Source organism: Hylobates moloch, unplaced genomic scaffold, assembly GCF_009828535.3.
Source record: "Hylobates moloch isolate HMO894 unplaced genomic scaffold, HMol_V3 SCAFFOLD_1, whole genome shotgun sequence".
NCBI lineage: Eukaryota > Metazoa > Chordata > Mammalia > Primates > Hylobatidae > Hylobates > Hylobates moloch.
In genome coordinates, this window is record NW_026652276.1 from 157,893,391 (window position 1) to 157,916,931 (window position 23,541).

The window sequence follows — 23,541 nt, forward strand, 5'->3', positions numbered from 1 at the left end:
GGCAGCAGACAGGTTATTGTCAATTAAATACGAGCTGTCAGTCAGAAATGTTGAAATATGGTGAGCATGAATCCTAAGCAGATCACATGGCAGCTGCTCAACTGTTATTTTAACAGAGTCACTGTATGCATGTGACATTTCCCTGCAGAATTTAATTCAAGTCCCTAACAACGGAGACACCTCTGCATTTGCATGCTACTGTCAAGTCAGTCTTGGACCTTCTAAATGAGCTAGAATAGTGGGTGGTAGTGGGAGAGTGACAGGTGGAGGAGATGATTCTTGTCTCATTTTCCTCCACTCAGGTTACATTGAGGAGGCCTGCATCATCCCCTGCCCCTCAGACTGCAAGCTCAGTGAATGGTCCAACTGGTCGCGCTGCAGCAAGTCCTGTGGGAGTGGTGTGAAGGTTCGTTCTAAATGGCTGCGTGAAAAACCATATAATGGAGGAAGGCCTTGCCCCAAACTGGACCATGTCAACCAGGTATTTTCTGTCATTGACAGTGTGAAGATATTGTTGAGATTCACAATGATCTGATTTTTTTCTCCAAAATGGAGAAGAGTAGATAATAGCTATTGAATAAAAAATTGACCCATTTTTACCATTAGAATGCCTGAATAAATACATATATGTTATTAAAATTTCAAATTAGACATATCTGTATTCTCTGGAGATTCCATACCTTGCAAGTATATATGAATATGTATAGAATTCAATGGAGAGAAAAATGACACCTATCTTTGAAATAATGTCAAGGTATTTAATCTGTCATAAGATTGTATCTAACATGTAGGCTGAGATTATCTCATTCTTATAGTTTCCCCAAACTGTCAGAAAAGACATCTCAATTACCAAATGCTTAAATTAAAATCAAAGAAATAATATGGGTTTGGGTCTAAAATTAGGAAAAATATACACTGTTTGTTTAAATGTGTTTGATATAAAACAAATTGAGAAAAAGAAATAAAAAGATGGCCTCAAAGTCACTATAAGTATGCTATCAATTTAGTCATTGACCATTTTCAGTTTTATTTGGAACTCTGACTTTTGATGCATTCTTTCTAACCTGCTATTAATAGTTGTTGTTCTGTTCTATTAGAGATAAAAAGAAAAAGCCTAATGGAGGAATTGTGACTAATTTAAATGAAATGTAACATAATCAGACAATGATTACCATGTTTGGCCTACAAGTGAATTAGCAAAGAATAATTTCATATATTATGGTGGGTTTTAAGTTGTGTATTTGAATTTAAATCACAATCAAATGAATCAAGTCCTTAAATATGTAGAATTGTTTCATACATACATAGACTCATTTTAATCTCTAAACACACTGCTTACCTGTATACATACTTTCCTTCCCAGATTAACATAACTTTGTTCCTAATAGAAGTACATTGTAGAGAAAACAGAAAGAACCTTGGAATTAAGTAAATAAAGATGAAGATCGTGAAGAATTAAATTCTATAAAAAGTACTCTAAAGAGTCTTGATTGTTCCCCAAGTGAAATTGCTGATTTTATCTTTCCGTGCAGTGGAGGGTAAATAACACACTCCCTTGCTGCCATCTACTGATAGTTTAGCTTCCCTGTCACGGAGCATTTTGCATTTCTAAGCTAAGGAAATTTCCAAAGAAAATTCAGTTCAGCAACTATAATTATATAACTGTAAAACAGAATAACTGAACTAAAATGTTTACAATACAAAAGAATATTTCTCTACAAATTTTGACACCTTGAATTTTCAGTAGCAAATTTAAATGTTAATAAATTATCTATGATTCCCAATCCTAATAAAGAGAAATTCTACACATACTCAGATCTATTTCACTTTAGCGTGTATGTGTACACCCAGTCAGATATGCAATTAAAATCTGTGTTTTCCTCAGATTTTCCTTAAGTGAATTTCCAAAGGTTCAAAACCTCAGGCCAAGTTGTCTTTGCTATTCCTAGTGTTTAGCCTAAACCATTTGTCACTTTCCAACTCTAATATATTCTGATGCAGTTTGATAAGGGTATTGTAACTTGGTATTGGTTGACTGAAGGCTTATTAAGACATTAACAACTGAAAAATCAAAGCTAAAACAAATAATAAATTTTTGAACATTTGAGCATAAATGTTCTGCATAAAAATAGAAACTTCTATGAATTTGTGTATTAAGGTATTTAGGGAAAATAAAAATGTAAAGTTTTGTGTTAATGTTGAAAATTGTAAATCACATAGGTGTTTACTACAATTATATATCCCTCAGTAAAATAATCAGAAGCATTGGCTTGAAAACGGTCTCTGAGTTTCTATTTTTCTAGCTGAGGAAGGAAGTACTCAAATCCTCATTTTGTACAAAACAGATGAACTGATTAAGGTAAATCAATGGATAGATCAACCTATAAATATACTGATAGACAATAATCCATTGACAAGTTGGATCATAAGTTATTTGCATCATATATCAATTTCCCATGCTATATATTTTGAGGTCAACTCCGTTTTCTAAGATTTCTCCATCTTGCCCGTGTAATTTTCTCATTGGCTCTATTTACAATACCCATTTGTGTATCTTACTTTTTAACAATAATAAGTAGTTGTGTCTCCTAAGACCTAAGAAAAATGTTCTAATATCTCCTAAGACCTCAGAAAAATGTTCTAATATTTTATCAAAAAAGTAGGTTTTTACATGTAAGTAATAATACTTGAAACTTACCACGAGTTCTTCTCATAGCATACTGACATTTTCACCTATCTTGTTTCTCTCCCTTTTCGTCATTCCTGTTGAACACCACTCCAGGCACAGGTAAGAACTCTTAAACCTCATGCTTCTTGATAGAATCCTTCTTTTCTTAAATTTCCTGATTTCTGAGAATACATTTCTCTTCTTGCCTTTTATGTTTTACAGGGAGAAAATATCACATTTTCCATTAAAGAATTTTTTCTATAACTGTTTTCTTTTTCTTTTCTATCATAGTTACCTGTGTTCATACATTTCATATCCCTCATTGTAATATCAAGGACTGAGGTGAACAAGAGTTGGGGAGAACAAGTTTCACTTCGCTAATCTTGACAGGCAGTGACACCCGTTATTAATGGTCTTGTGCTTTTCAGAAGGAGAAGGAAAAGGTGCAAGTGGACTGAAAATGGGTGGGTTGGAGATTGTTCTGAACGGATGGGTATTCACTTCAGTACAGGAGTTTAAAATAAAAGCCATCAAAGGATTAAGAAGAAGAGCATTTCTCCTTCAGTTTTTCTTTTCACTGCAAGTTGTAGGGTAATGTTTTATCCTGTGCTATTTAGTTCTATTTTTAATACAGCACCTAAATGTGAATATAATCGCTTATGGCAATAATTGCAGAATTTGACTCCAACAGTGCATTTTTTATTCCTCTTTGAGACAGGTCCACTTTATTCGTTTTACTTAGGTTTTTAGTTCACTAAAATTGGCACAAAAGAATGGCTCCAAAGGGCTATTTAAATCTATCTTTTCTAGAATTCATTACATAAAAAGCTATAGTTTCTCTCTTCCCCTTCTCTCTCTGTCTCTGTCTCTGTCTCTTGGTGTGTGCGTGTGTGTGTGTGTGTGTGTGTGTGTGTGTGTGTGTGTGTGTGTGTCTGTGTGTGAGTGAAATAAGGGATAGAGTTGGACTATCATAGATTAGAAAAATACTTTCAAAGAATTTTATTTAATGCTTGAGTCAGCTAGGTTGCAGTGGATTAAGTGCCATTTACTTCCTTTATTTAGCCATTCTTCTCATTGAAAAAAGAACATAATTAGTTCATTGTACTAAAAAAAAAACCTGAAACCAAGCACACCACCCCAAATGTGGGACTGAAAGGCTTTATGGACCCTGGAGCAGAGACAATTTGCTTTGTTTCATGTGGCCCTCACTGCTTGGGGTTGTAGACCAATATCAGACTCTGCTTCCAAGCCTTAAGTGATTGAGGATTACTTTTAAGATGGATTTATTTCATATTGTTTATCTTTTTAATTTAGTTTCCCATATGATACACACCAAAAATGTAAATTCTCATCATTATTTATAGTTATCTGGAAAATAGGCCAAATTATATTTATTTGGAAAACAGCTATGTTTTATACTTATTTAATTCATCAATTCATCCTTCATTCAATCATTCTGCAAATCCCTATTGAGTGCCTAACATGTGAGCACCCTGGGCTAGTACTGAAGTCACACAAAACTGTAAATGACACAAATGGTCCAGAAAGTTACAATACAGTGTGTTAAGGGTCAGCATAGGAAAATATGTAACCTATCTGATGTGATCCAGTGGATCGGATTTACACCTGCAATGTAATAGCAGAGCAACAGAGTACAACATGGTTAGCCCTATCCTTTACTGCTAGAACTCTTAAGTTCTCTCTATTGCAATGTTAGAATAATAAGCAATAAAGGAGGGGAACGAAAGTAGCTTAACAGTGAAATGATTGCTATTACGGTGTGGAAGTCTTCCTCCTCACTCTTACCAGATTCCCTGAGATTGCTGAGAACCATGTGTGTTTCAGGTGTATGAGGTTGTCCCGTGCCACAGTGACTGCAACCAGTACCTATGGGTCACAGAGCCCTGGAGCATCTGCAAGGTGACCTTTGTGAATATGAGGGAGAACTGTGGAGAGGGCGTGCAAACCCGAAAAGTGAGGTAAGACAAAGCCTAATTACACAGAGAAGCAAGACACAAAATCATCTCCCAATTGCACATGTGCCAACATGACTGTTCACTCCTCCCCAGTCTTCTGGATAAAATTGTCTGTAGTTTTGCTTTTAGGGAATCTGTGCTCGTGGAGAACTCTAAGAGAATCTGCTTCAAGCAGCAGTTTATTATATTCTGGCCTTCTGATTTAGGAGGCATCACTTCAAATACCCTTAAAGAGAAGGAATAGCATATTCAATCTGAACTACTGCAGATTTTAAACCCCAATAACTTTTTTGCTTAAAGGCCAAATATATTTCCAAGTTCATTTTAAAAATAATCTGCTTTAAACTATTGCTCTTTTGTATCAAACTGGCTAACTGAATATTATCCTGTTGTCCAGGGAGCTTTCTCTGAAGCCCCCAGTTGGTTCCTGCCTGTCACTTGTTCTTCTGTAGCTACACTGTCCAATAGGATAGCCACTAGCCACACTAACTCAATTTAAATTTAAACAAATTAAGATTAAATTAAATTAAAAATGCATCTCCCCAGTCACACTAGCCATGCTTCAGTGCTCCATAGCCACATGTGGCTGGCAGCTATCTGTTAGACAGCACAGACATAGAGTATTTTTTGTAATGGCAGAAAGTTCCATTGGACAGGGTTGTTCTATTACACTCCATATACTCCTCACTGTGTTGAAAAGTCCCCTCTTCATGTTTATCCCCTTAATAAAACTTTACAAATTTCTTAAAACAGAGACCCCATCATATTGATAGGAATTCCCTACTGCCTAACACTAGATTGATACTCGTTAAATTTTCCATACAGCATCTATCACATGATCCTTAAGGGCTCTAGAACTCTATGAAACAAGTGCATGAGGTTTTATCACCTCCATTTTGTAGATTAGATTCCCAAGTACTAAATAATGAACCAAGAATACCCATCTAGCAAAGTGGCAGCATTGGAATTCAAACCCAAGTCTCGAATCATTCTTTTTAAATACACTGGTTTCTTTTAACCCTTCTCAGTGGCACCCAGGAAAGACAAATGAAAAAACATCCAACCACTTTGGGAGGCCGAGGCGGGCAGATCACGAGGTCAGGAGATCGAGACCATCCTGGCTAACACGGTGAAACCCCGTCTCTACTAAAAAATACAAAAAATTAGCCAGGCGTGGTGGCGGGCACCTGTAGTCCCAGCTACTCGGGAGGCTGAGGCAGGAGAATGGCGTGAACCCAGGAGGCAGAGGTTGCTGTGAGGCGAGATCACGCCACCGCACTCCAGCCTGGGGGACAAAGCGAGACTCTGTCTCAAAAAAAAAAATCCAGCACTCAGCAACCCATGTTATGAAGAAGTTCATTCTTACTCATAACCCAACCTTTCATGCATTTAATATTGATATGTTTTAATCTACTTCAGTAGGAAAGCAGAACAAGTTAATATTTGTTTTACCATATAAAACCTTTGCGTATGAACCTATATATAATTTTATGTCTAATAAAAAGTTTTACATTTCTTTTTTCAAAAGCCCATCTGAACTCTCAATTTGTTTTTTTCTCTGAGGACCTTAATATAGGTGGACTGGGAATGGGGAAGAGGTAGAGAGGTAATGAGTAGATATGGACACAGAAAAAAGAGATTGTGTTTTCCACTATTCTCCTTTCAAATTATTTTTTTCTTCAAAATAAAAAATATTACATTAAGAATTTGATCAGGTTGGTTGTTTCATTAGTAAAAAAAATTATAGGCCGGGCACAATGGTTCATGCCTGTAATCCCAGCACTTTGGGAGGCTGAGGAAGGCAGATCACAAGGTCAAGAAATCAAGACCATCCTGGCCAACATGGTGAAACCCTGTATCTACTAAAAATACAAAAATTAGCTGCACATGGTGGCATGCACCTGTAGTCCCAGCTACTCAGGAGGCTGAGGCAGGAGAATTGCTTGAACCCAGGAGGTGGAGGTTGCAGTGAGCCGAGATGGTGCTACTGCCCTCCAGCCTGGCCACAGAGCGAGACTCCATCTCAAACTACTGGGTTGTTTTTTTCAGCTTTCCCTTCAACTATCTGTGTACATGTTACATTTCTTTTTTTGCCTTGTAAATAGACAGTCTTAACATTTCCAAACACATTCTAAACAAAGTAATTTTTCAGATCAATTTATTTTTTCAGTAAACAACTTCAATGCAAATAGAGAAGAGAGGTCAGTATTGATTGCGATCTCTAATCATGTAATGATGTTTCTGTTTGTTACTGATTGAGTAGTACACTTCCCTTAAATTATCCTCTGCTAATGAAGGTCAAAATGTCCTGCTTGAATGCAAGTGTTGGGTAACATTTCAGGATAGATGGGTCTATAAAAGAGGAGGTTTAAATTTATTCAATTACACTCTTCCTCTTTAAGGATGATATGGCCTATCAAGGAGTGGTGGTAGAAGTAGTTTACCTTGGTAGGGAAGGATATTTTTTTCACTGACTTTTTCTAGAATTGCCAGCACATAGTAATAATAAAAAACAGACAGATTTAGTTATTGTTGCTTTTTAAATCTATGCGGAAAATACACTCTCTTATTACCACACGTGTGATGGGCTTCTGACTCAACCCTTTGCCTACAACTTGGTTCTACACCATGTATCTCTAATATAGTTCAGTTTTCTCAAAGTATAATTCTTGCTCCTTGGAAAGGAGAAAGGCCAAGAATTTGGAGAAAGCAAAGGAATTTAAAGTGCCTTCCTTTGCTTAAAACTTGATCCAAATATTCTGTATTCTAGGGTGATTATAAAAATTTTTAATATAAAATAACAAAAATAAAGCCTGTTTAAGTAGTCTAAATGCCACAACAGGGACATTTTAGCAATTGTGGCACATTTAAGCAATGGAATTCAAATGTAGACATTAAAATACATCTTAGAAAAATAGTTAATGACAGGAAGATGTTTATAATATATTGTAGATTTTTTAAATGGTACAAATAGGTGAAGTTTGCTTCCATTTTGTAAAATGAAAAGATATATTTAAAGTAATAGTCTATTAATAAATATAGTCTGTTATGAGTGGTTATCTCTGATAAAATTATGGAAATTTTTATTTCTTCTGATTTTCTTAAAATGAGTATATTACTTGTATAACAAAAAAAAGAAAAGAGAGATGTAGTAGTCTGTCCTCACAGTGCTATACAGAACTTCCCGAGACTAATTTATAAAGAAAAGAGGTTTAATTTGACTCACAGTTCCACAGGCAGTACAGGAGACATGGCTAGGGAGCCTTCAGGAAACTTACAATCATGACGGAAGGGTGAAGGAGAAGCAAGCATATCTTCACATGGCAGCAGGAGAGAGAAAGAGCGAAGGGGGAAGTGCCACACACTTTACAACAACCAAATCTCATGAGAACTCACTCACTGTCATGAGAACAGCAAGGGGAAAATCTGCCCTATTATCCAATCACCTCCTACCAGGTCCTTCCCCCAACATGAGATTTGGGTGGGGACATAGAGCCAAACCATATCATTCCACCCTGGCCCTTCCCAAATCTCATGTACTTCTCATATTTCAGAACACAACCATACCTTCCCAACAGTCCCCCAAAGCCTTAACTCATTCTAGCATTAACTCAAAAGTTCAAATCCAAAATCTCATTTGAGACAAGGCAAGTCCCCTCTGCCTATGAACCTGTAAAATCTAAAACAAGTTAGTTACTTCCAATATACAATTCTTCCATTCCAAATGGGAGATATTGGCCAAAACAAAGTGGCTACAGGCCCCATGCAAGTCCAAAACTCAGCAGGTCAGTCATTAAATTTTAAAGCTTCATAATAATCTCCTTTGACTCTGTGTCTCACATCCAGGCCACAATGACACAGGGGTGGGTTCCCAAGGCCTTGGGCAGCTCAACCCCTGTGGCTTTGCAGGGTACAGCCCCCAAGGCTGCTTTCATGAGCTGGCATTGAGTGTCTATAGCTTTTCCAGGTGCACAGTGCAAGCTGTCAGTGGATCTATCATTCTGGGGTCTGGAGAACTGTGGCCCTACTTCCACAGCTCCACTAGAATGTGCCCCAGTGGGGACTCTGTGTGTGGGGGGGCCCAACCCCACATTTCCGCTTCACACTGCCCCAGTACTGAAGGCTCCACTCCTGCAGCAGACTTCTGCCAGGACATCCAGGCATTTCCATACATCCTCTGAAATCCAGGTGGAGGCTCCTGAGCCTCAACTCTTATCTTTTGTGCACCCACAGGCCCGACACCACGTGGAAGCCACAGAGGTTTGGGACTTGCACCCTCTAATGCAATAGCCTGAGCTGTACCTTTTAGCCATGGCTGGAGCTGGAGAGACTGGGTTGCAAGGTGCCATGTCCTGAAGCTGCACAGAGCAGTGGGGCCATGAGCCTGGCCCACCAAACCAAATTTCCCTCCTAGGCCTCTGGGCCTGTGATGGGAGTGGCTGTCATGAAGGTGTCTGAAATGTCTTGGAGGCATTTTCCCCCTGTCTTGGCTACTAACATTTGGCTCCTCTTTACTTATGCAAATTCCTGCATCTGGCTTGAACTCCTTCCCAGAAAATGGGTTTTTCTTTTCTACCACATGGCTGGGCTGCAAATTTTCTAAACTTTTATGCTCTTCTTACTTTTTAAATATAAGTTCCAGTTTGGGGTCATTTACTTGTTTATCCAAATAAGGGTAGGCTTTTAGAAGCAGCCAGGCCACATCTTGAATGTTTGCTGCTTAGAAATTTCTTCTGCCAGATACCCTAAGTCATCTCTCTCAAGTTCAAAGTTCCACAGATCTCTAGAGCAGGGGCACAATGCTACTCATCTCTTTGCTAAAGTATAGCAAAAGTGGGCTTTACTCCACTTCCCAATAAGTTCATCATCTCCATCTGAGATCATCTCAGCCTGGATTTCACCGTCCATATTTCTATCAGCATTTTGGTCACAACTATTCAACAAGTCTTTAGGAAGTTCCAAACGTTCCCTCATATTCCTGTCTTCTTCTGATCCCTCCAAACTGTTCCAACCTCTGCCCATTACCCAGTTCCATAGCTGCTTCCACTTTTTCAGGTATCTTTATAGCAATGCTACACTTGTCTTGTACCAATTTTCTGTATTAGTCTGTTTTCACACTGCTATAAAGAACTACCTGAGATGGGGTAATTTATAAAGAAAGAGGTTTAATCAGCTCGTGGTTCTGTGGATTGTATAGGCTTCTGTTTCTGGGGAGGCATGAGGAGACTTACAATCATGGAATAAGGGTGAAGGAGAAGCAAGCACATTTTCACATGGTGGCAAGAGAGAGAAAAAGCAAAGGGGGAAGTGCCACACACTTTTAAACCAGTGTATCTCATGAGAACTCACTATCATGAACAGCAAGGGGAACATCTGCCCCCATGATCCAGTGACCTCCCACCAGGCCCCTCCTGCAACACTGAGAATTCCAATTCAACATGAGATTTGGGTGGGGACACAGAGCCAAATCATATCAAGAGAAATCTTAGAAAATAAAGATTTATGTACATAACTGCTTAATAGAGCGTTGGATATCTGTTCTTAACTCTGGATCAATAGGTAATTCTACAAGTTAATCCTTGCATGTAGTGACAGTACCTACTCAAATGTAATCTATTCTTAGGAGCAAATCCAACTTTTGAGCACTGAAATGCACTGTCTGCAACATGTCTCTAAGCTGCTGTCACCATAACATTTTTTAAATGATACTGAAGGTAGAAATTTTTCCTGGGAAACTCAAATTCTCCCAAAAATATTCATAATTTGATTTTTTTCAACAATGAAATCATATCAATATCTAATTTGCATATTTTTGTGATTGTTTTTTATGTATGTATCCAGTATACAAAAAAAAATGCATAGGTAGGTATTTGGGTATTTTTTTCAGGCTACAGGCTCATTAAGACATGACCAACAACACAGTTTTCCAGTGTTTGAATGTATCCCACAGGGAAAGGACATGCCTAAGTTCAGCAGCACTGCATAGCAAGATGACTCTGCAGAGTAGATTTGTGAATGTCCCTGCTGATTATAAATCCCTGATAAAAGTTGGGATTCCAGGTATCACTGGCAATATAATTCAAGTGATATTTTAAAACATGACACTAGGTTTCAGAGACTTGAGAGTTCAAGCCTTCTTTTTCAGCTCCTGAAATGCAGTTCTGTTCCTAAATCCATTAAGTTGGCTGACCTTTTCCAAGTTATACATGAGAGATAAAGGTTTTCTCTCCTGCTATAATACTTAAGTGCCCAGAGAGATTATTTACTATGGTAAAAGTGGAGTCTGATACTAGCCATGTTAATTAGATTCCCAAAAGATGAATAAGGAGCCCTTCATGACTGCTTACAGGAGGATAAAATGGAACACAAACTAACAATTTTTGTAAGTCAAGTAGTAGGAAAATCCAAATAATCATAGTTAGAGAACCTATGCTATACCAATTATAATTGTCTTTTCACTTCTCACTTTCTTTTAAGATTCACAGCAGAAGGGAGGCTAAAATTACTTTTAAAATGACCAAATGAATTGATAAATGCCTCTAGTTGTTTTCAAAAACACTCAATGAAATCTCCCACTTAGAGATTTCAGTGTGCCTGGTCTTTCATCACATATAAATCAACTAACTCTACCTTCTTTATGAAATCCGTCATTTTCTTGAGAAGAATAAATGCATTATATGCCAAATTGTAAGCCCTCTACGAAGCTCTTTGGACAATTCCTCATTAGTTTCTCCCTCATATGTGTATAAATGACCCTCTTCTTTCAGAGGAAGCTTGCGTAACATGCAGAGTTTACATATACACAGTGGCTCTTATATTCAAAGACTCATGAATGCAAACACACATTTTTGAATCATGCAGAAGCACTACAGATATTTAGGAGAGGAAAGATCCTTTTAAATCTTCATTTTTGGAAAATTTTATTAGATAACAAAGCTTCCTACTCCCCACCCCCATAATGATGTCTTAAGGAGAACCATCTGTCCTGTGGGTTGGTCATTCTAATTGTCCTGTTTTCTTCATTTCTCGAATGTATGCATATTTTCTAGAATGTTTATGTTCTTTTCTAGATGCATGCAGAATACAGCAGATGGCCCTTCTGAACATGTAGAGGATTACCTCTGTGACCCAGAAGAGATGCCCCTGGGCTCTAGAGTGTGCAAATTACCATGCCCTGAGGACTGTGTGATATCTGAATGGGGTCCATGGACCCGATGTGTTTTGGTGAGATGATTAACCTTTTTATTAACATAGAGTTTATTTAATTCTTTGCCACTGAAGCTTTAAAGACATTATTTTTTAAATATAATAACTTCAATGTAAAATCTGTTTGTTTGCCATATTTACCAAAGCAAGGTGTGTCTTCTCTGCCATATCATTCTATGACTGTGCTATTTAAAGTCTGTAATGTTTCCTCTCACACTAGAACAACTCCATCTCTTGCAAGCTTTACTAACCCATCATCCTAATCCAGCACAAAAGGCCTTCAGTTTGCCTTATAAATACACAGCATGTTAAAAACTGCAGTGGTGATAATGATTCCCTCCAGGTAAAAGGGAAAATGAATGAAGTAAAGGTACTTTAATGGTGTCAGGTTATTGTCATCCATTGCTTTTTGCCCAATACCTTTTATTTAAATGGTAGGAATAATCTCTCACACAGTGGGAATACAGCAGCAGGAGTATTAACATTAAAAAGCAAAAGATACTGGGTAAGAAACTAAGTAGAAGAAAGCTGTGCAGCAATGAATCTCTCTTTACACACTGACTCTGTGTCTCTTTGGGCCTGGAAAGCCAGCTGAGAGTTTCAAATCACACAAAGCTTCTATGTTTCAACAGCCAGTAGGGGCTCATCCACGAGACACTGGGAAGAGAGTCATTTGAAACAGAACTGGCTGCTTATGTAAGACATTTGGCTTACCCATGGGCACCTTTGTAAAACTGTACATTTCAAAAACAGCATCAAAAGCATGAGAAAAATAACTAATATGGAATTATTTTGTTGAAATACAATATAAAACCATTTCAAAGAAGATTTTATGGTGCATATTTTCCAAGGAGAAAATGATATTCCATTTCAGTGTTAAAGATACTGATTAGCAGACAACTGATATAGCAGGAATAAAACAAAGATGGCAGTTGATTGGAATGCAAGTTAAACTGTAATAAAGAATCAGCTGTTTCACAAGGATATACAATTGATTTTCTGTCCTAATTTCATAGCATCAGATTTGAAGTTACATCAAATAATTGGGCTACATGCTACACTGTCTATGTTTATAACAGTGAGATTTTTTGTCAGATATTATATTACAAAGAGATTCCATTTTCATAAAAATAGGAAATATTGAACCCAGGCCCCTTCTTAAACTTATTAATAGGGATTTTAATAAAAGGAACCACTAAACTGGAACTTTGTCCAGTAGGTTTCTATATTAAATGGTCAAGGATAATCATCTTAGAAGAATTATTGAGGCTCTATTATTTATAAAAGAGAGTTGGTGAAGCATATTTTGTGTTCCTGAGAGTTTGCCAATAGGAATGTTTGGATAAGAATAAAATTCAATGAGGTGAATAAACTTTGCTTCCTGGGCTTTACATTTCTTTAAAGAAAAACCTCAGAAAAATTAAATTTAAGTTTAATTGAGCAAAGAACCATTCAAAATCGGGCAGCCTCCCAAACCAGAACAGGTTCAGAGAGACTCCAGCACTGCCGCGTGGTTGGAAAAGACTCTTGGGCAGGAGAAGGTAAGTGACATTCAGAAAATGTACAGAAGCGAGGTTCAGAAACAGCTAGATTGGTTACACCTTGACGTTTGTGACAAACAAAATGAGTAACTAAGGCAAAAGTCCCAATCAATCGAAGTTTAATAAGCCAGCTTTAGGACACATCTGGGAAAAAGCAAGGAGGTTTTCTGAAGAGGTGTTCAGGAGGTTTTATGTTTATACATTCCCTTAAATGGGGGGAGGCACGTAGGAAGAGACAGGCATTAAGGCAAATAGTTATATTCCTGTGAGACTTTAGTTGGTGCCCCATAATCTACGTTTTACATAAGGTAAGGTGAATGTTTGAAGAGAAAAAGGTAATAGAGGAAGAATCAATTATGCAGGCATCTCTGGGTAGATGGAAGAATGACTGATCTCCTCTTGTTTTTGTTCTTTTTTTGTTTGTTTGTTTGAGAGGGAGTCTCTGTCGCCCAGGCTGGAGTGCAGTGGCACCATCTCGGCTCACTGCAAGCTCCGCCTCCCGGGTTCACGCCATTCTCCTGCCTCAGCCTCTCCGAGTAGCTGGGACTACAGGCACCTGCCACCACGCCCGGCTAATTTTTTGTATTTTTAGTAGAGACGGGGTTTCACCGTGGTCTCGATCTCCTGACCTCGTGATCCGCCCGCCTCGGCCTCCCAAAGTGCTGGGATTACAAGTGTGAGCCACCGCGCCCGGCCTTTGTTTTTGTTCTGAACCTGGGAATATAAGCTTGTGATTGATAGTATCAGTTTGGAATCAGACTTTAGTTTTAGGAGTTAGACTTAGACTGTAGACCTAAAGTTACAATTGGTATGTCCTTGTTTGTGGAAGGCCATGAAAGAATTTACCTATGAATCATCTATGGGAGCAAGTTATTCATGATGCCTGAGGCCGTTTATCTTTCCATGGGAATCTGGCACAATGCTAGCAATAGCTATTCATTTGGAAGAGAATGTTGCAAGACGGCCTCCAGGCTTACTCTTCCCTTTTGCACAGGGAGTATGAGATCCTGAGATTTTTAAAAAAACTTTCCTTTACATTTGTCATATTTGAACATGATTTGAACAATTGGCAACATTTGAAACTCAGTGATTGCACAAGAGTAGGTTACAGTCTGTTTACACATCCAAATAGGGTATAGTTCACTATGTGTGAAGAAACCTTTAGGATGAACTTGAATGTACGGAGACAGCGTTAGCCTAAATTTAATTTGACATGTTTTACCTTTAACTCACCTTGTTTCTTCACTCAGGCCTTCATTAAACAGATTCCAATTAAGCTTTTACTGTCTATCAGTAACTGTGTTAGGTAGGGAGAATATACAGCTATCTAAAACATAAGTCCTCTCCTAGTGCACTGCAGAAATGAACAAGACCTTTATATAATACACATTATGTCAAGACAGACAGTGTTATTCCAGTGGTGTGACCAAGGTGCAACGGAAGCAGGGGAGGAGTAAGCAATTATTTTAGGCCTTAAAAAGTCCATGGAGGCTTGTTCCTGGTTTCTTACTGTTCTTAGAAACCAACTGTTTTCAGAAGACTGTACCAGTAGATGAATGGCAAGCCAGTCTTTTTAGATGTTGTCAACTGAAGAATGACAAGGTTCATAAATTTGGAAAGGAGAGCTTTACATCTCATAAAGGGTTGCAGCCTGCAGGGTGGCCATCCTGACAAGCTGGGAATCATAGCTGCCAGCCAGAAGCCAGAAATAGACACTTCTAGGGAATGGCAAAGGGAACAGTAATTTGTGTTGAGCAGGGTGGCCAAATATACATATTTAATAAGCTATATGAGGAGTCATGAATATTTATAAAAAGAGAAAAGTATGCATGTGCAATTGAGCTTTATGCCCCCTCATGTGTCCCAGGTACCAAAAATGGTGGCATTAGCATGATCCAAGGGTGGGCTTTTCAGTGCTCTGATGTCAAAAGGTGAAACAGAGGTCACAGAAACCCTTACTGTACATCCTCCATGAACTGCTGAGTATTCACCTTTCTGAGAATTTGTACTGTTCTTTTTAAGCCTTGCAATCAAAGCAGTTTCCGGCAAAGGTCAGCTGATCCCATCAGACAACCAGCTGATGAAGGAAGATCTTGCCCTAATGCTGTTGAGAAAGAACCCTGTAACCTGAACAAAAACTGCTACCACTATGATTATAATGTAACAGGTACATGGATCATCATCTGATCACAGAGTTAAGTCCAAATCCTGTGTCTGTCAGCTCTGAAGCATTCCTGTCAGTATAGTTCATCTCTATCTGTGTGCCTTTTGGATATGCTGCTTACTTTCCCGGAAATAATTATATATTAAATGACAGAAATACTTATCTGGGTTTTTTTTTTAGTAAACACTAAGATAGAGGAAACAAAAATGTCACACAGACATTAGCCCTTAAAGTAGGTTGTGAATATGCTAAGTGTTCCTACATAAGACAACCTCTCACTTTGGGAAGGTGAATCTAAAATATTTTTGGCACAGGTATCAGATTTATTCAAAAATGTGTTTCTTTTTCAGAAGATGCTTAATTGCTAAAACATACTGGGGCAACAATTCATGAGGTGTGGACAGTTTATAAACATGATTAGTCACCAGTCTTAAACTCGCCAAAGATTATAAATCAATGCTATAAAAGGTGCCGATAAAAATTGATGAGTATTTTCAGGAAAACAGGTTTATTATAAATTGCATTTTTCCCCTAAAACTCATTTAATACCATCAAGGTGCATACTCTAAGAAAGAAAATCTTTTATTGGTTTATATGAATTGGGACAACACCAAAGCTTACTTTGGAATTTTTCCCAAGTAATTTTCACTCTGAAACAAACTCAAGAAACTGTACAATGACACATAACAGTCATATTGGCTGTTTCTTTTGGTTTTTCTCTTCAGTTTCCTTTGATGATACAAAAAAAATCAAAGTTATCTGGGACGTGCCATGTTACCCAGGGAAAGAGATGTCTTTTATGTCTTCTTGCAAAAGACATAAAATAAGAGAATTAATAAACATGGCCAAAGTGATTTTTATCACTTTAATAAATGTATGCATTTTCTTGCATTCTAAATATGGATAAGAAATAAAATATATGTTTTATTTGAATATAACTACACAGTTAAAGTACCATCTGTCACAATTATGATTATTTTGCTAAAAGTAATGCTAAGATTTTAAATTATATTTTTATTGGGAAAAAAAGTTTTTAAGTGATATTGATCTGTAGGCCAAAGCCATTTTTACAGTGTCACCAAACGGCTAGCTATCAAGATTTTCGAGTAGACATCTGCCTTTAAGAATAATCCCTGTAGCTATGTGCAACCTCAGCAATTCCATTTGACTCCTGATATGTTCAAAGCTGGGACCCATATGCTCTGCATGGGGGATGATTGATCATGGGGCTTAGGAAGCAGTTGTGAATTAAATATGGGATTCAGGTCATCAGAGTTTCATTTGAAATCTGTTTCATACTTAGCCTTCTGTTCTGATGGGCTTCCCTTTTTTTCAGACTGGAGTACATGTCAGCTGAGTGAGAAGGCAGTTTGTGGAAATGGAATAAAAACAAGGATGTTGGATTGTGTTCGAAGTGATGGCAAGTCAGTTGACCTGAAATATTGTGAAGAGGTAGGTGGATGCTGTGTTATATCTTCATGAGTAAATTCTTCCCTAATAATTTCAATTCATGCTGAGCCAAGTGACCCGTGCTCCGTGCAGCTCATTGCCAGCCGATGTTTTTCTGAACTATTCACAGGCTGTTAAGTATGTTCTTGAAAAGACACAATGTCCAACACTACTGATTCCTACATATAATTTCCTGTATTTTCTTCTGCTTGGAGCCCAAAGGTATGCTAATTAGCCTATTCTGAAAGAAATGCTTGGGGAACAATAAGTAAGGTGAATAAAAGCAATAAATTTTAATCAGACTACTTATCATCTTTGTAATTTGATGTGAATTTTGTGTAGTGCCTGGGACACCTGCCCAGGTCCATCATTTATTCTCTTTGTTGCTAAACATTGATCACATGTGGTTTCATAGCAGATTTTGATATTAGGATCTAATACCCAGCTGTGACCCTCTAAGTACTCAGGTCTGATTAAGAGCGAGCCTCAAATTCAAACAAAGGAATGAAGTCAGCCATTACTATCTTCTAGGTACAGAGAATTGTAACTGGTATTATCTAACTGATTAATGTCATACCTAGATGTGAGCTTCTGAAATGTGAAGAAACATAGTTGGTGTCCTTTCTTAGTTTTTATGAAGCTACACTTTATGTTGTAATAATTTTATCTAATTTCCATACCAAAAACATGACAAATGTTGACTCTCCATGCATCTGAGGTCCACTGGGTCAAATACTAACCAAGATGAGTAGGAGCCTCAATAGATCTAGAATAGACCAGAAGTGGTTTGTAACCTCATTAGAGTTTAATATACACAGTCACCATGTCTTCTGTCTACACATCCTGGGGTTATTACAGCCCGCAGTAAATTGTTCCTATACCTAGGGGAAAACTCTAAACAGAAATATTTTAATTCATTTGATATGTTTGTCATGTGGACCTAACTTAACTTTCTTACATCTCTGTTCGTGAGGGCAGAGCACCCACATGTGTGGAAAACACAAATTTGTTTAGTTAATAAATGCCTCCTGCTATATAACCTTGTAACGTTACCTAATGTATTCATTATTTAAACTTGAATAATTGGAAATTTCACACTTGAATCATTTTAGTTTCGTAACCAATAACAGTGAAGCAATATAACCATTGTAAGAATAATGTCAGTATTGAGCCCGGTGGGGTGGCTCACGCCTCTAATCCCAGCACTTTGGGAGGCTGAGTCGGGCGGATCACCTGAGGTCGGGAGTTCAGGACCAGCCTGACCAACATGGAGAAACCCCATCTCTACTAAAAATACAAAATTAGCCAGGCGTGGTGGCACATGCCTGTAATCCCAGCTACTCAGGAGGCAGAGGGTGCCATGAGTCAAAATCGCACCATTGCGCTCCAGCCTGGGCAACAAGAGCAAAACTCCATCTCAAAAAAAAAGATCAGTATTAATGAAGATAATGGTCATATACTGGCTGGAGAGCTTGCTGTGATCTACTTCTGATTGATTAATATGTCTGTTTTTTGGCAAACAAACATACTCCTTGGTCGGAATGAAATATAAAATAAATAACTGAGAACTTTGCGAAAGCTGAAACCTAAGCATACATGACCAATTTTAAACCATTTCATATGATTAAAGGACAAAGCTGTAAACCGAATTCTTGATTTCTTACATCGAATATGAGTAAAAACCTGGGAAATAACTAATTTTAATTATATGGGAACCTAGATAACTTTAAGACTTTAAGCTTACATGCAAATATAATATTTGAATGTTGCATGGCAATTAGGGACTCCTAGTTTTAACATTCTAGCAAATACTGTCTTCAGGGACTTAAAATTTGACTGTGCAACACTGCATTCAGTGCCACATCAGGAGGTAACACTTGCTGCTTCCCTAACAAACAGCCACAAAGAAAGATGGCATTATTATCCAACAAAGAGGAAAATTAGAGTTAAACCTAACCAGCATTTATGTAGTATTTTTATCTTCAGTGTTTTTCAGACATTTACTCATTGGATACCTAGTAATTGGTTTCTTCTTTCCTATTTCTTAGATTTTTGAATAGATTTCTTTTTAATTTATTTAGACACATGTTTAGGTAAATGAGAGAGCAACTTACAAGAGAGATATGATCAATGTAAGGAAAAAAGTAGTACAGGACTAAAACGTGTAAGTGGTGGATATGTAAGGCAGTAATAATTGAATCCTGTGATTCAAACTCTCCCCATGAAACTATTATTTAGCTTAAATGTAACACATATTTTTATCATATCACCTCAAGATTCCTATCTCCAACCTCCGATGACTTTTAAGAGGCTTTATGAGGCTTCAATTGAGTGATATGGTAAAAGTTTTCATACCAAATACTCAGCTCTGTCAAGTATTACTGGTGTAGAATATAATGGGAGTGCCTGCAGAGAGATGTATTACACAAAGCTTTGATCTGATCCTCTCTCAGTGGATAACTTAGAGCTAAGAGCTATACTTGAAACACAACGTAATGTTTCAAAATAAATTTTTGCCATTATCTGCTGTATAAATTAGAAAATATAAACTTCTCTTTCATGCAGAAATAAAAACGGTCTTGGAAATTCCAGGAATTACTAGTTTTAAAAAGTTATATTCTCCTAGCAAGCTCTTGCATTTTCCTATTTCTTTTTCTTTCCTTTTTTTTTTTTTTTTTTTTTTTTGAGACAGAGTCTTGCTCTGTTGCCCAGCCTGGAGTGCAGTGGTGCCATCTCAGCTCACTGCAACCTCCACGTCCTGGGTTCAAGCAATTCTCCTGCCTCAGCCTCCCAAGTAGCTGGGACTACAGTCATGCACCACCAATCCCAGCTAATTTTTATATTTTTTTTAGTAGAGGTGAGGTTTCGCGATGCTGGCCATCATGTTCTCAGGTGATCCGCCCACCTCGGTCTCCCAAAGTGCTGGGATTACAGGCATGACCCACCGCACCCGGCCGACATTTTCCTATTTCAATGCTACTTTGTACTATAGAGATTTTAAGTGTTGGAATATACAGTAGAAGAATTTGAAACCTCATCTTATATTTTTAAAGCAGAATATTTAAATAAGTAATGGAAACCAAATGCCAATAAAATGGCACAACATTATTATCTGATGAGAAGGTTTGACACCAACATAACTGAATTATACCACAGTTGAGTTTTAGAAGTGAAAATCTTTGTTTTTAAAAAATGCACATAAAATATTCATAATCAAAAAAAACTTTGGCAACCCATATTTCTTTATTTAAAAGATAGCTGATATATTATTTCAATACATGATATCATTAGTTTTGAGTATGAATATATGTTTAGAACCTTTTCCTTTTGTTTTTCAGTTTAAGATATGTAAAAATAAATAACATCCCTAAGATAGTTGTAGATCAAAATATTGATGATACTAGTTTTTACCTAGTGGAAAGTATTTATGCTTATATTTATTTGTTCCTCATTTAGGGAAATTCAACCAATTTGGAGGTTAAGTCTACTTTTTTTCATTGCTTATTGAAAACACTCAAACAATACATAAGTATAGATTCAATGGGCCCCTTCTTTCATCCTGTGCCCCTAACTTCCACCCTCCTAGGTCAAACCACTTTATACTTTTAATAGTTGGATGTTTGTCCCCCAGGTAACATTTTATTCTGTTATGTGGCTTGCTTTTTCTCCCTCCCTCTCTTCTCTCTTGTCACCTCGTTCTCTGGTTCCCTCCCCCAATTTACAATACACATCCTGATCTACCTCTATTCTTCCAGCTTGGCTTGGAGAAGAACTGGCAGATGAACACATCCTGCATGGTGGAATGCCCTGTGAACTGTCAGCTTTCTGATTGGTCTCCTTGGTCAGAATGTTCTCAAACATGTGGCCTCACAGGTTTGTTTGTACCATAATTTTTATTAGGCTAATGGTCAAGGAATATGAAATAAAATATCCCTCTTGCTTTAACCCATATCAGATAATCTTCAGAAAGGTTGGATTGGTTGTCTTTCTTTCCAAAACATCTAAGCCTTACTTGTTCCTGGATCGCCTCAGGAGATATCACTGTGATGCCTTCTCCCAATGAGATATATGCTTGCAAAACCATAACACATATTAAAGTTGCATCACTTTGTATCTCTTAAAGGAAAAATGATCCGAAGACGAACAGTGACCCAGCCCTTTCAAGGTGATGGAAGACCATGCCCTTCCCTGATGGACCAGTCCAAACCCTGCCCAGTGAAGCCTTGTTATCGGTGGCAATATGGCCAGTGGTCTCCATGCCAAGTGCAGGTATCAAATCTCAAGAAGTTGTAAGGAAGTGTGTACTCTATCTGCAGAGACTTTATCTGCAGAAAAACATAAAAATAACATGTTAGAAATATGTTTCAGAGCTCACAGATGACAAGCTTCTTAAAATTTGTATGTACCTTGCCATTTTATAACCATTTAATTAGTTTTGATAACAAAAACTCCATGCCCTATATTTTTTAAATCATTTGGAGACTGATTCATTTTAATGAAAATTTATTTTCCTGTCTTTAGCTAGGAAACAAATTGTTCAATGTATCCTTTATTGCTAGTGCCCTATAGGGCTTCTTCCCTAGGGTTTCAAATCCTTCTCTAAATGTTCATAAATCAAAGTCAATGGTGCAGAGATAACTAAGTGATGAGCTCTCTAATGAAGTATTTCTCTTTTTCTAATTAGTTATTTCTTCTCCATTCCAGGAGGCCCAGTGTGGAGAAGGGACCAGAACAAGGAACATTTCTTGTGTAGTAAGTGATGGGTCAGCTGATGATTTCAGCAAAGTGGTGGATGAGGAATTCTGTGCTGACATTGAACTCATTATAGATGGTAATAAAAACATGGTTCTGGAGGAAACCTGCACCCAGCCTTGCCCAGGTAACAACGGCAAAAGAGAATTCATATTCTGATTATTTTTTCCTAGGACAAGGGCCATGAAGGGGTTGCATATAAAGTATAAGTTACAGGATGTCAACAGTCTTATTCAGTAATATCTATGCCAACAGCTCAACAGTATGCTTGTGGGGAATGGGACGCTGTCTCATTACTGCCAGGTAGGGGTGAAGTCCAGGTCTCCCATGTGGCCTCTCAACCCCCTCTGGAGTTTTAACATCTGCAGGAGATGGTATTTAAGGCCTTAAGCCCATGCTCCACAGAAAAGGTATGAAATAAAAGATGAGAAAATAAGGACAAAACATAACCTATTAGGGATTTCCAGAAGAGAGAAAGAGAGGCCAATGTTTAAACACATAATGGCTAAAAACAGATTAAGTCCTCATAATAACAGCTTGCCTTGGGTCCAGGGTAGAATGAACAACAAACTCATACCTAGATAAATGTAGTTAAAACATAAAATATAGAAAAATAATTAGTAAAGTCTTCAGTAAGAAAAAAACAGATTATCTACAACTGGAAGACAAAATAGCAGTATGGAGGAAACCATTGAAAGATATTATTCAGATTCAGTGTTAGACCCAATGGGTGCATGCAGTAAAATTAGAAAGAAATTTTGTATATCAAATAGTATGGAAAAAATGGCAGACAGTGATAAGCTAATATTTATGAATTTGGGCTTGATGCAGAGAATTGTAGAGGAAATTTAATGTCAAAATATGCTAGAAAACCCATCCTTGAAAAAGATATAGATAGGGGCAACAATTTATTAGTGGACTGGAAATGAACAGATTGAAAATGAATTACCTGTATTTTATCCCCAAGTGGAAAATTTGTATTCTCCCAATTTGCTTATAATTATGATTTAAAAATTGCATCTCTTTTACAGTATTTTCTTTTGAATATGACCTCAAAATATTAAAAATTAAGGATTTGGCAAAAATAATGGGGCATAAAACACATTTTCTATATAAAAGGATGTGATTTAAGAAAATTTTAAAAGTGGATAACATATATCAACAAAAATTTGTAAATGGGATTGAGTCCCTAAAACCTGGAAAAACTGACATGGGTTAGCTATTTATTCACTCATCGAGTTACTTATTCCTTCATAAAAAAAAAATCATTTGAGATGATAAAAATGGTAGGGTATAGTTTAAGATGAACTGAATGAAACTGAACAATAAATAAAATAACCCTGATAGGGGTTATTTTGAGGACAAGCCCCCTAGACTCTGAAAATATCCAACTATTGTATTGATCTTTGCCCACATGGATATTTTCATCTACTTCAGGTCAAGAACTAAACTATTTTTAAAAACCAAAAATCTGAATAGCAGCTCCTTCTCAATGAGTGTAAAGGTTCAGCTATGCAAGGTGAATAAGTTCTAGAGATCCATTGTAAGACATAGTGCCTGTAGTTAGCAATACTGTATTGTATACCTAAAAATGTGTTAAGTGGGTAGATCTCATGTTAAATGGTCTTATCACAATAAAAAATAAAATAGAATAAAATAAAATTTAAAAATAAAGTAAAAGAAAAGAAAATCTGACTTTCTAAAGCCAGGCAGTGTTGCTGCCAACAGCCTTTTGCTGATCCAGCAATTCCCCTTTCATTTCCTGCTGCTGAAGCTAGTCTGATA

The 23,541-nt window shown here is 37.3% G+C and overlaps 1 protein-coding gene and 1 long non-coding RNA gene across 2 annotated transcripts in view; one reads left to right on the plus strand and one right to left on the minus strand.

Moving 5' to 3' along the window:
• The window catches only part of THSD7A (thrombospondin type 1 domain containing 7A), a 475,310-nt gene that overhangs the window by 422,803 nt on the left and 28,966 nt on the right, over positions 1-23,541 (plus strand). The window contains exons 14-22 of the mRNA XM_032760458.2: positions 303-481; positions 2,783-2,788; positions 4,514-4,647; positions 11,715-11,868; positions 15,414-15,558; positions 16,892-17,007; positions 20,760-20,877; positions 21,128-21,273; positions 21,709-21,883. Of these exons, the coding sequence (XP_032616349.1) occupies positions 303-481; positions 2,783-2,788; positions 4,514-4,647; positions 11,715-11,868; positions 15,414-15,558; positions 16,892-17,007; positions 20,760-20,877; positions 21,128-21,273; positions 21,709-21,883 (1,173 nt within the window). The remainder of the gene's footprint in view (positions 1-302; positions 482-2,782; positions 2,789-4,513; positions 4,648-11,714; positions 11,869-15,413; positions 15,559-16,891; positions 17,008-20,759; positions 20,878-21,127; positions 21,274-21,708; positions 21,884-23,541) is intronic.
• Positions 20,556-23,541, minus strand: part of LOC131384648 (uncharacterized) — a 28,011-nt gene continuing 25,025 nt past the window's right edge. Inside the window, exon 4 of the long non-coding RNA XR_009215707.1 lies at positions 20,556-21,329. This is a non-coding gene — a long non-coding RNA (uncharacterized LOC131384648). The remainder of the gene's footprint in view (positions 21,330-23,541) is intronic.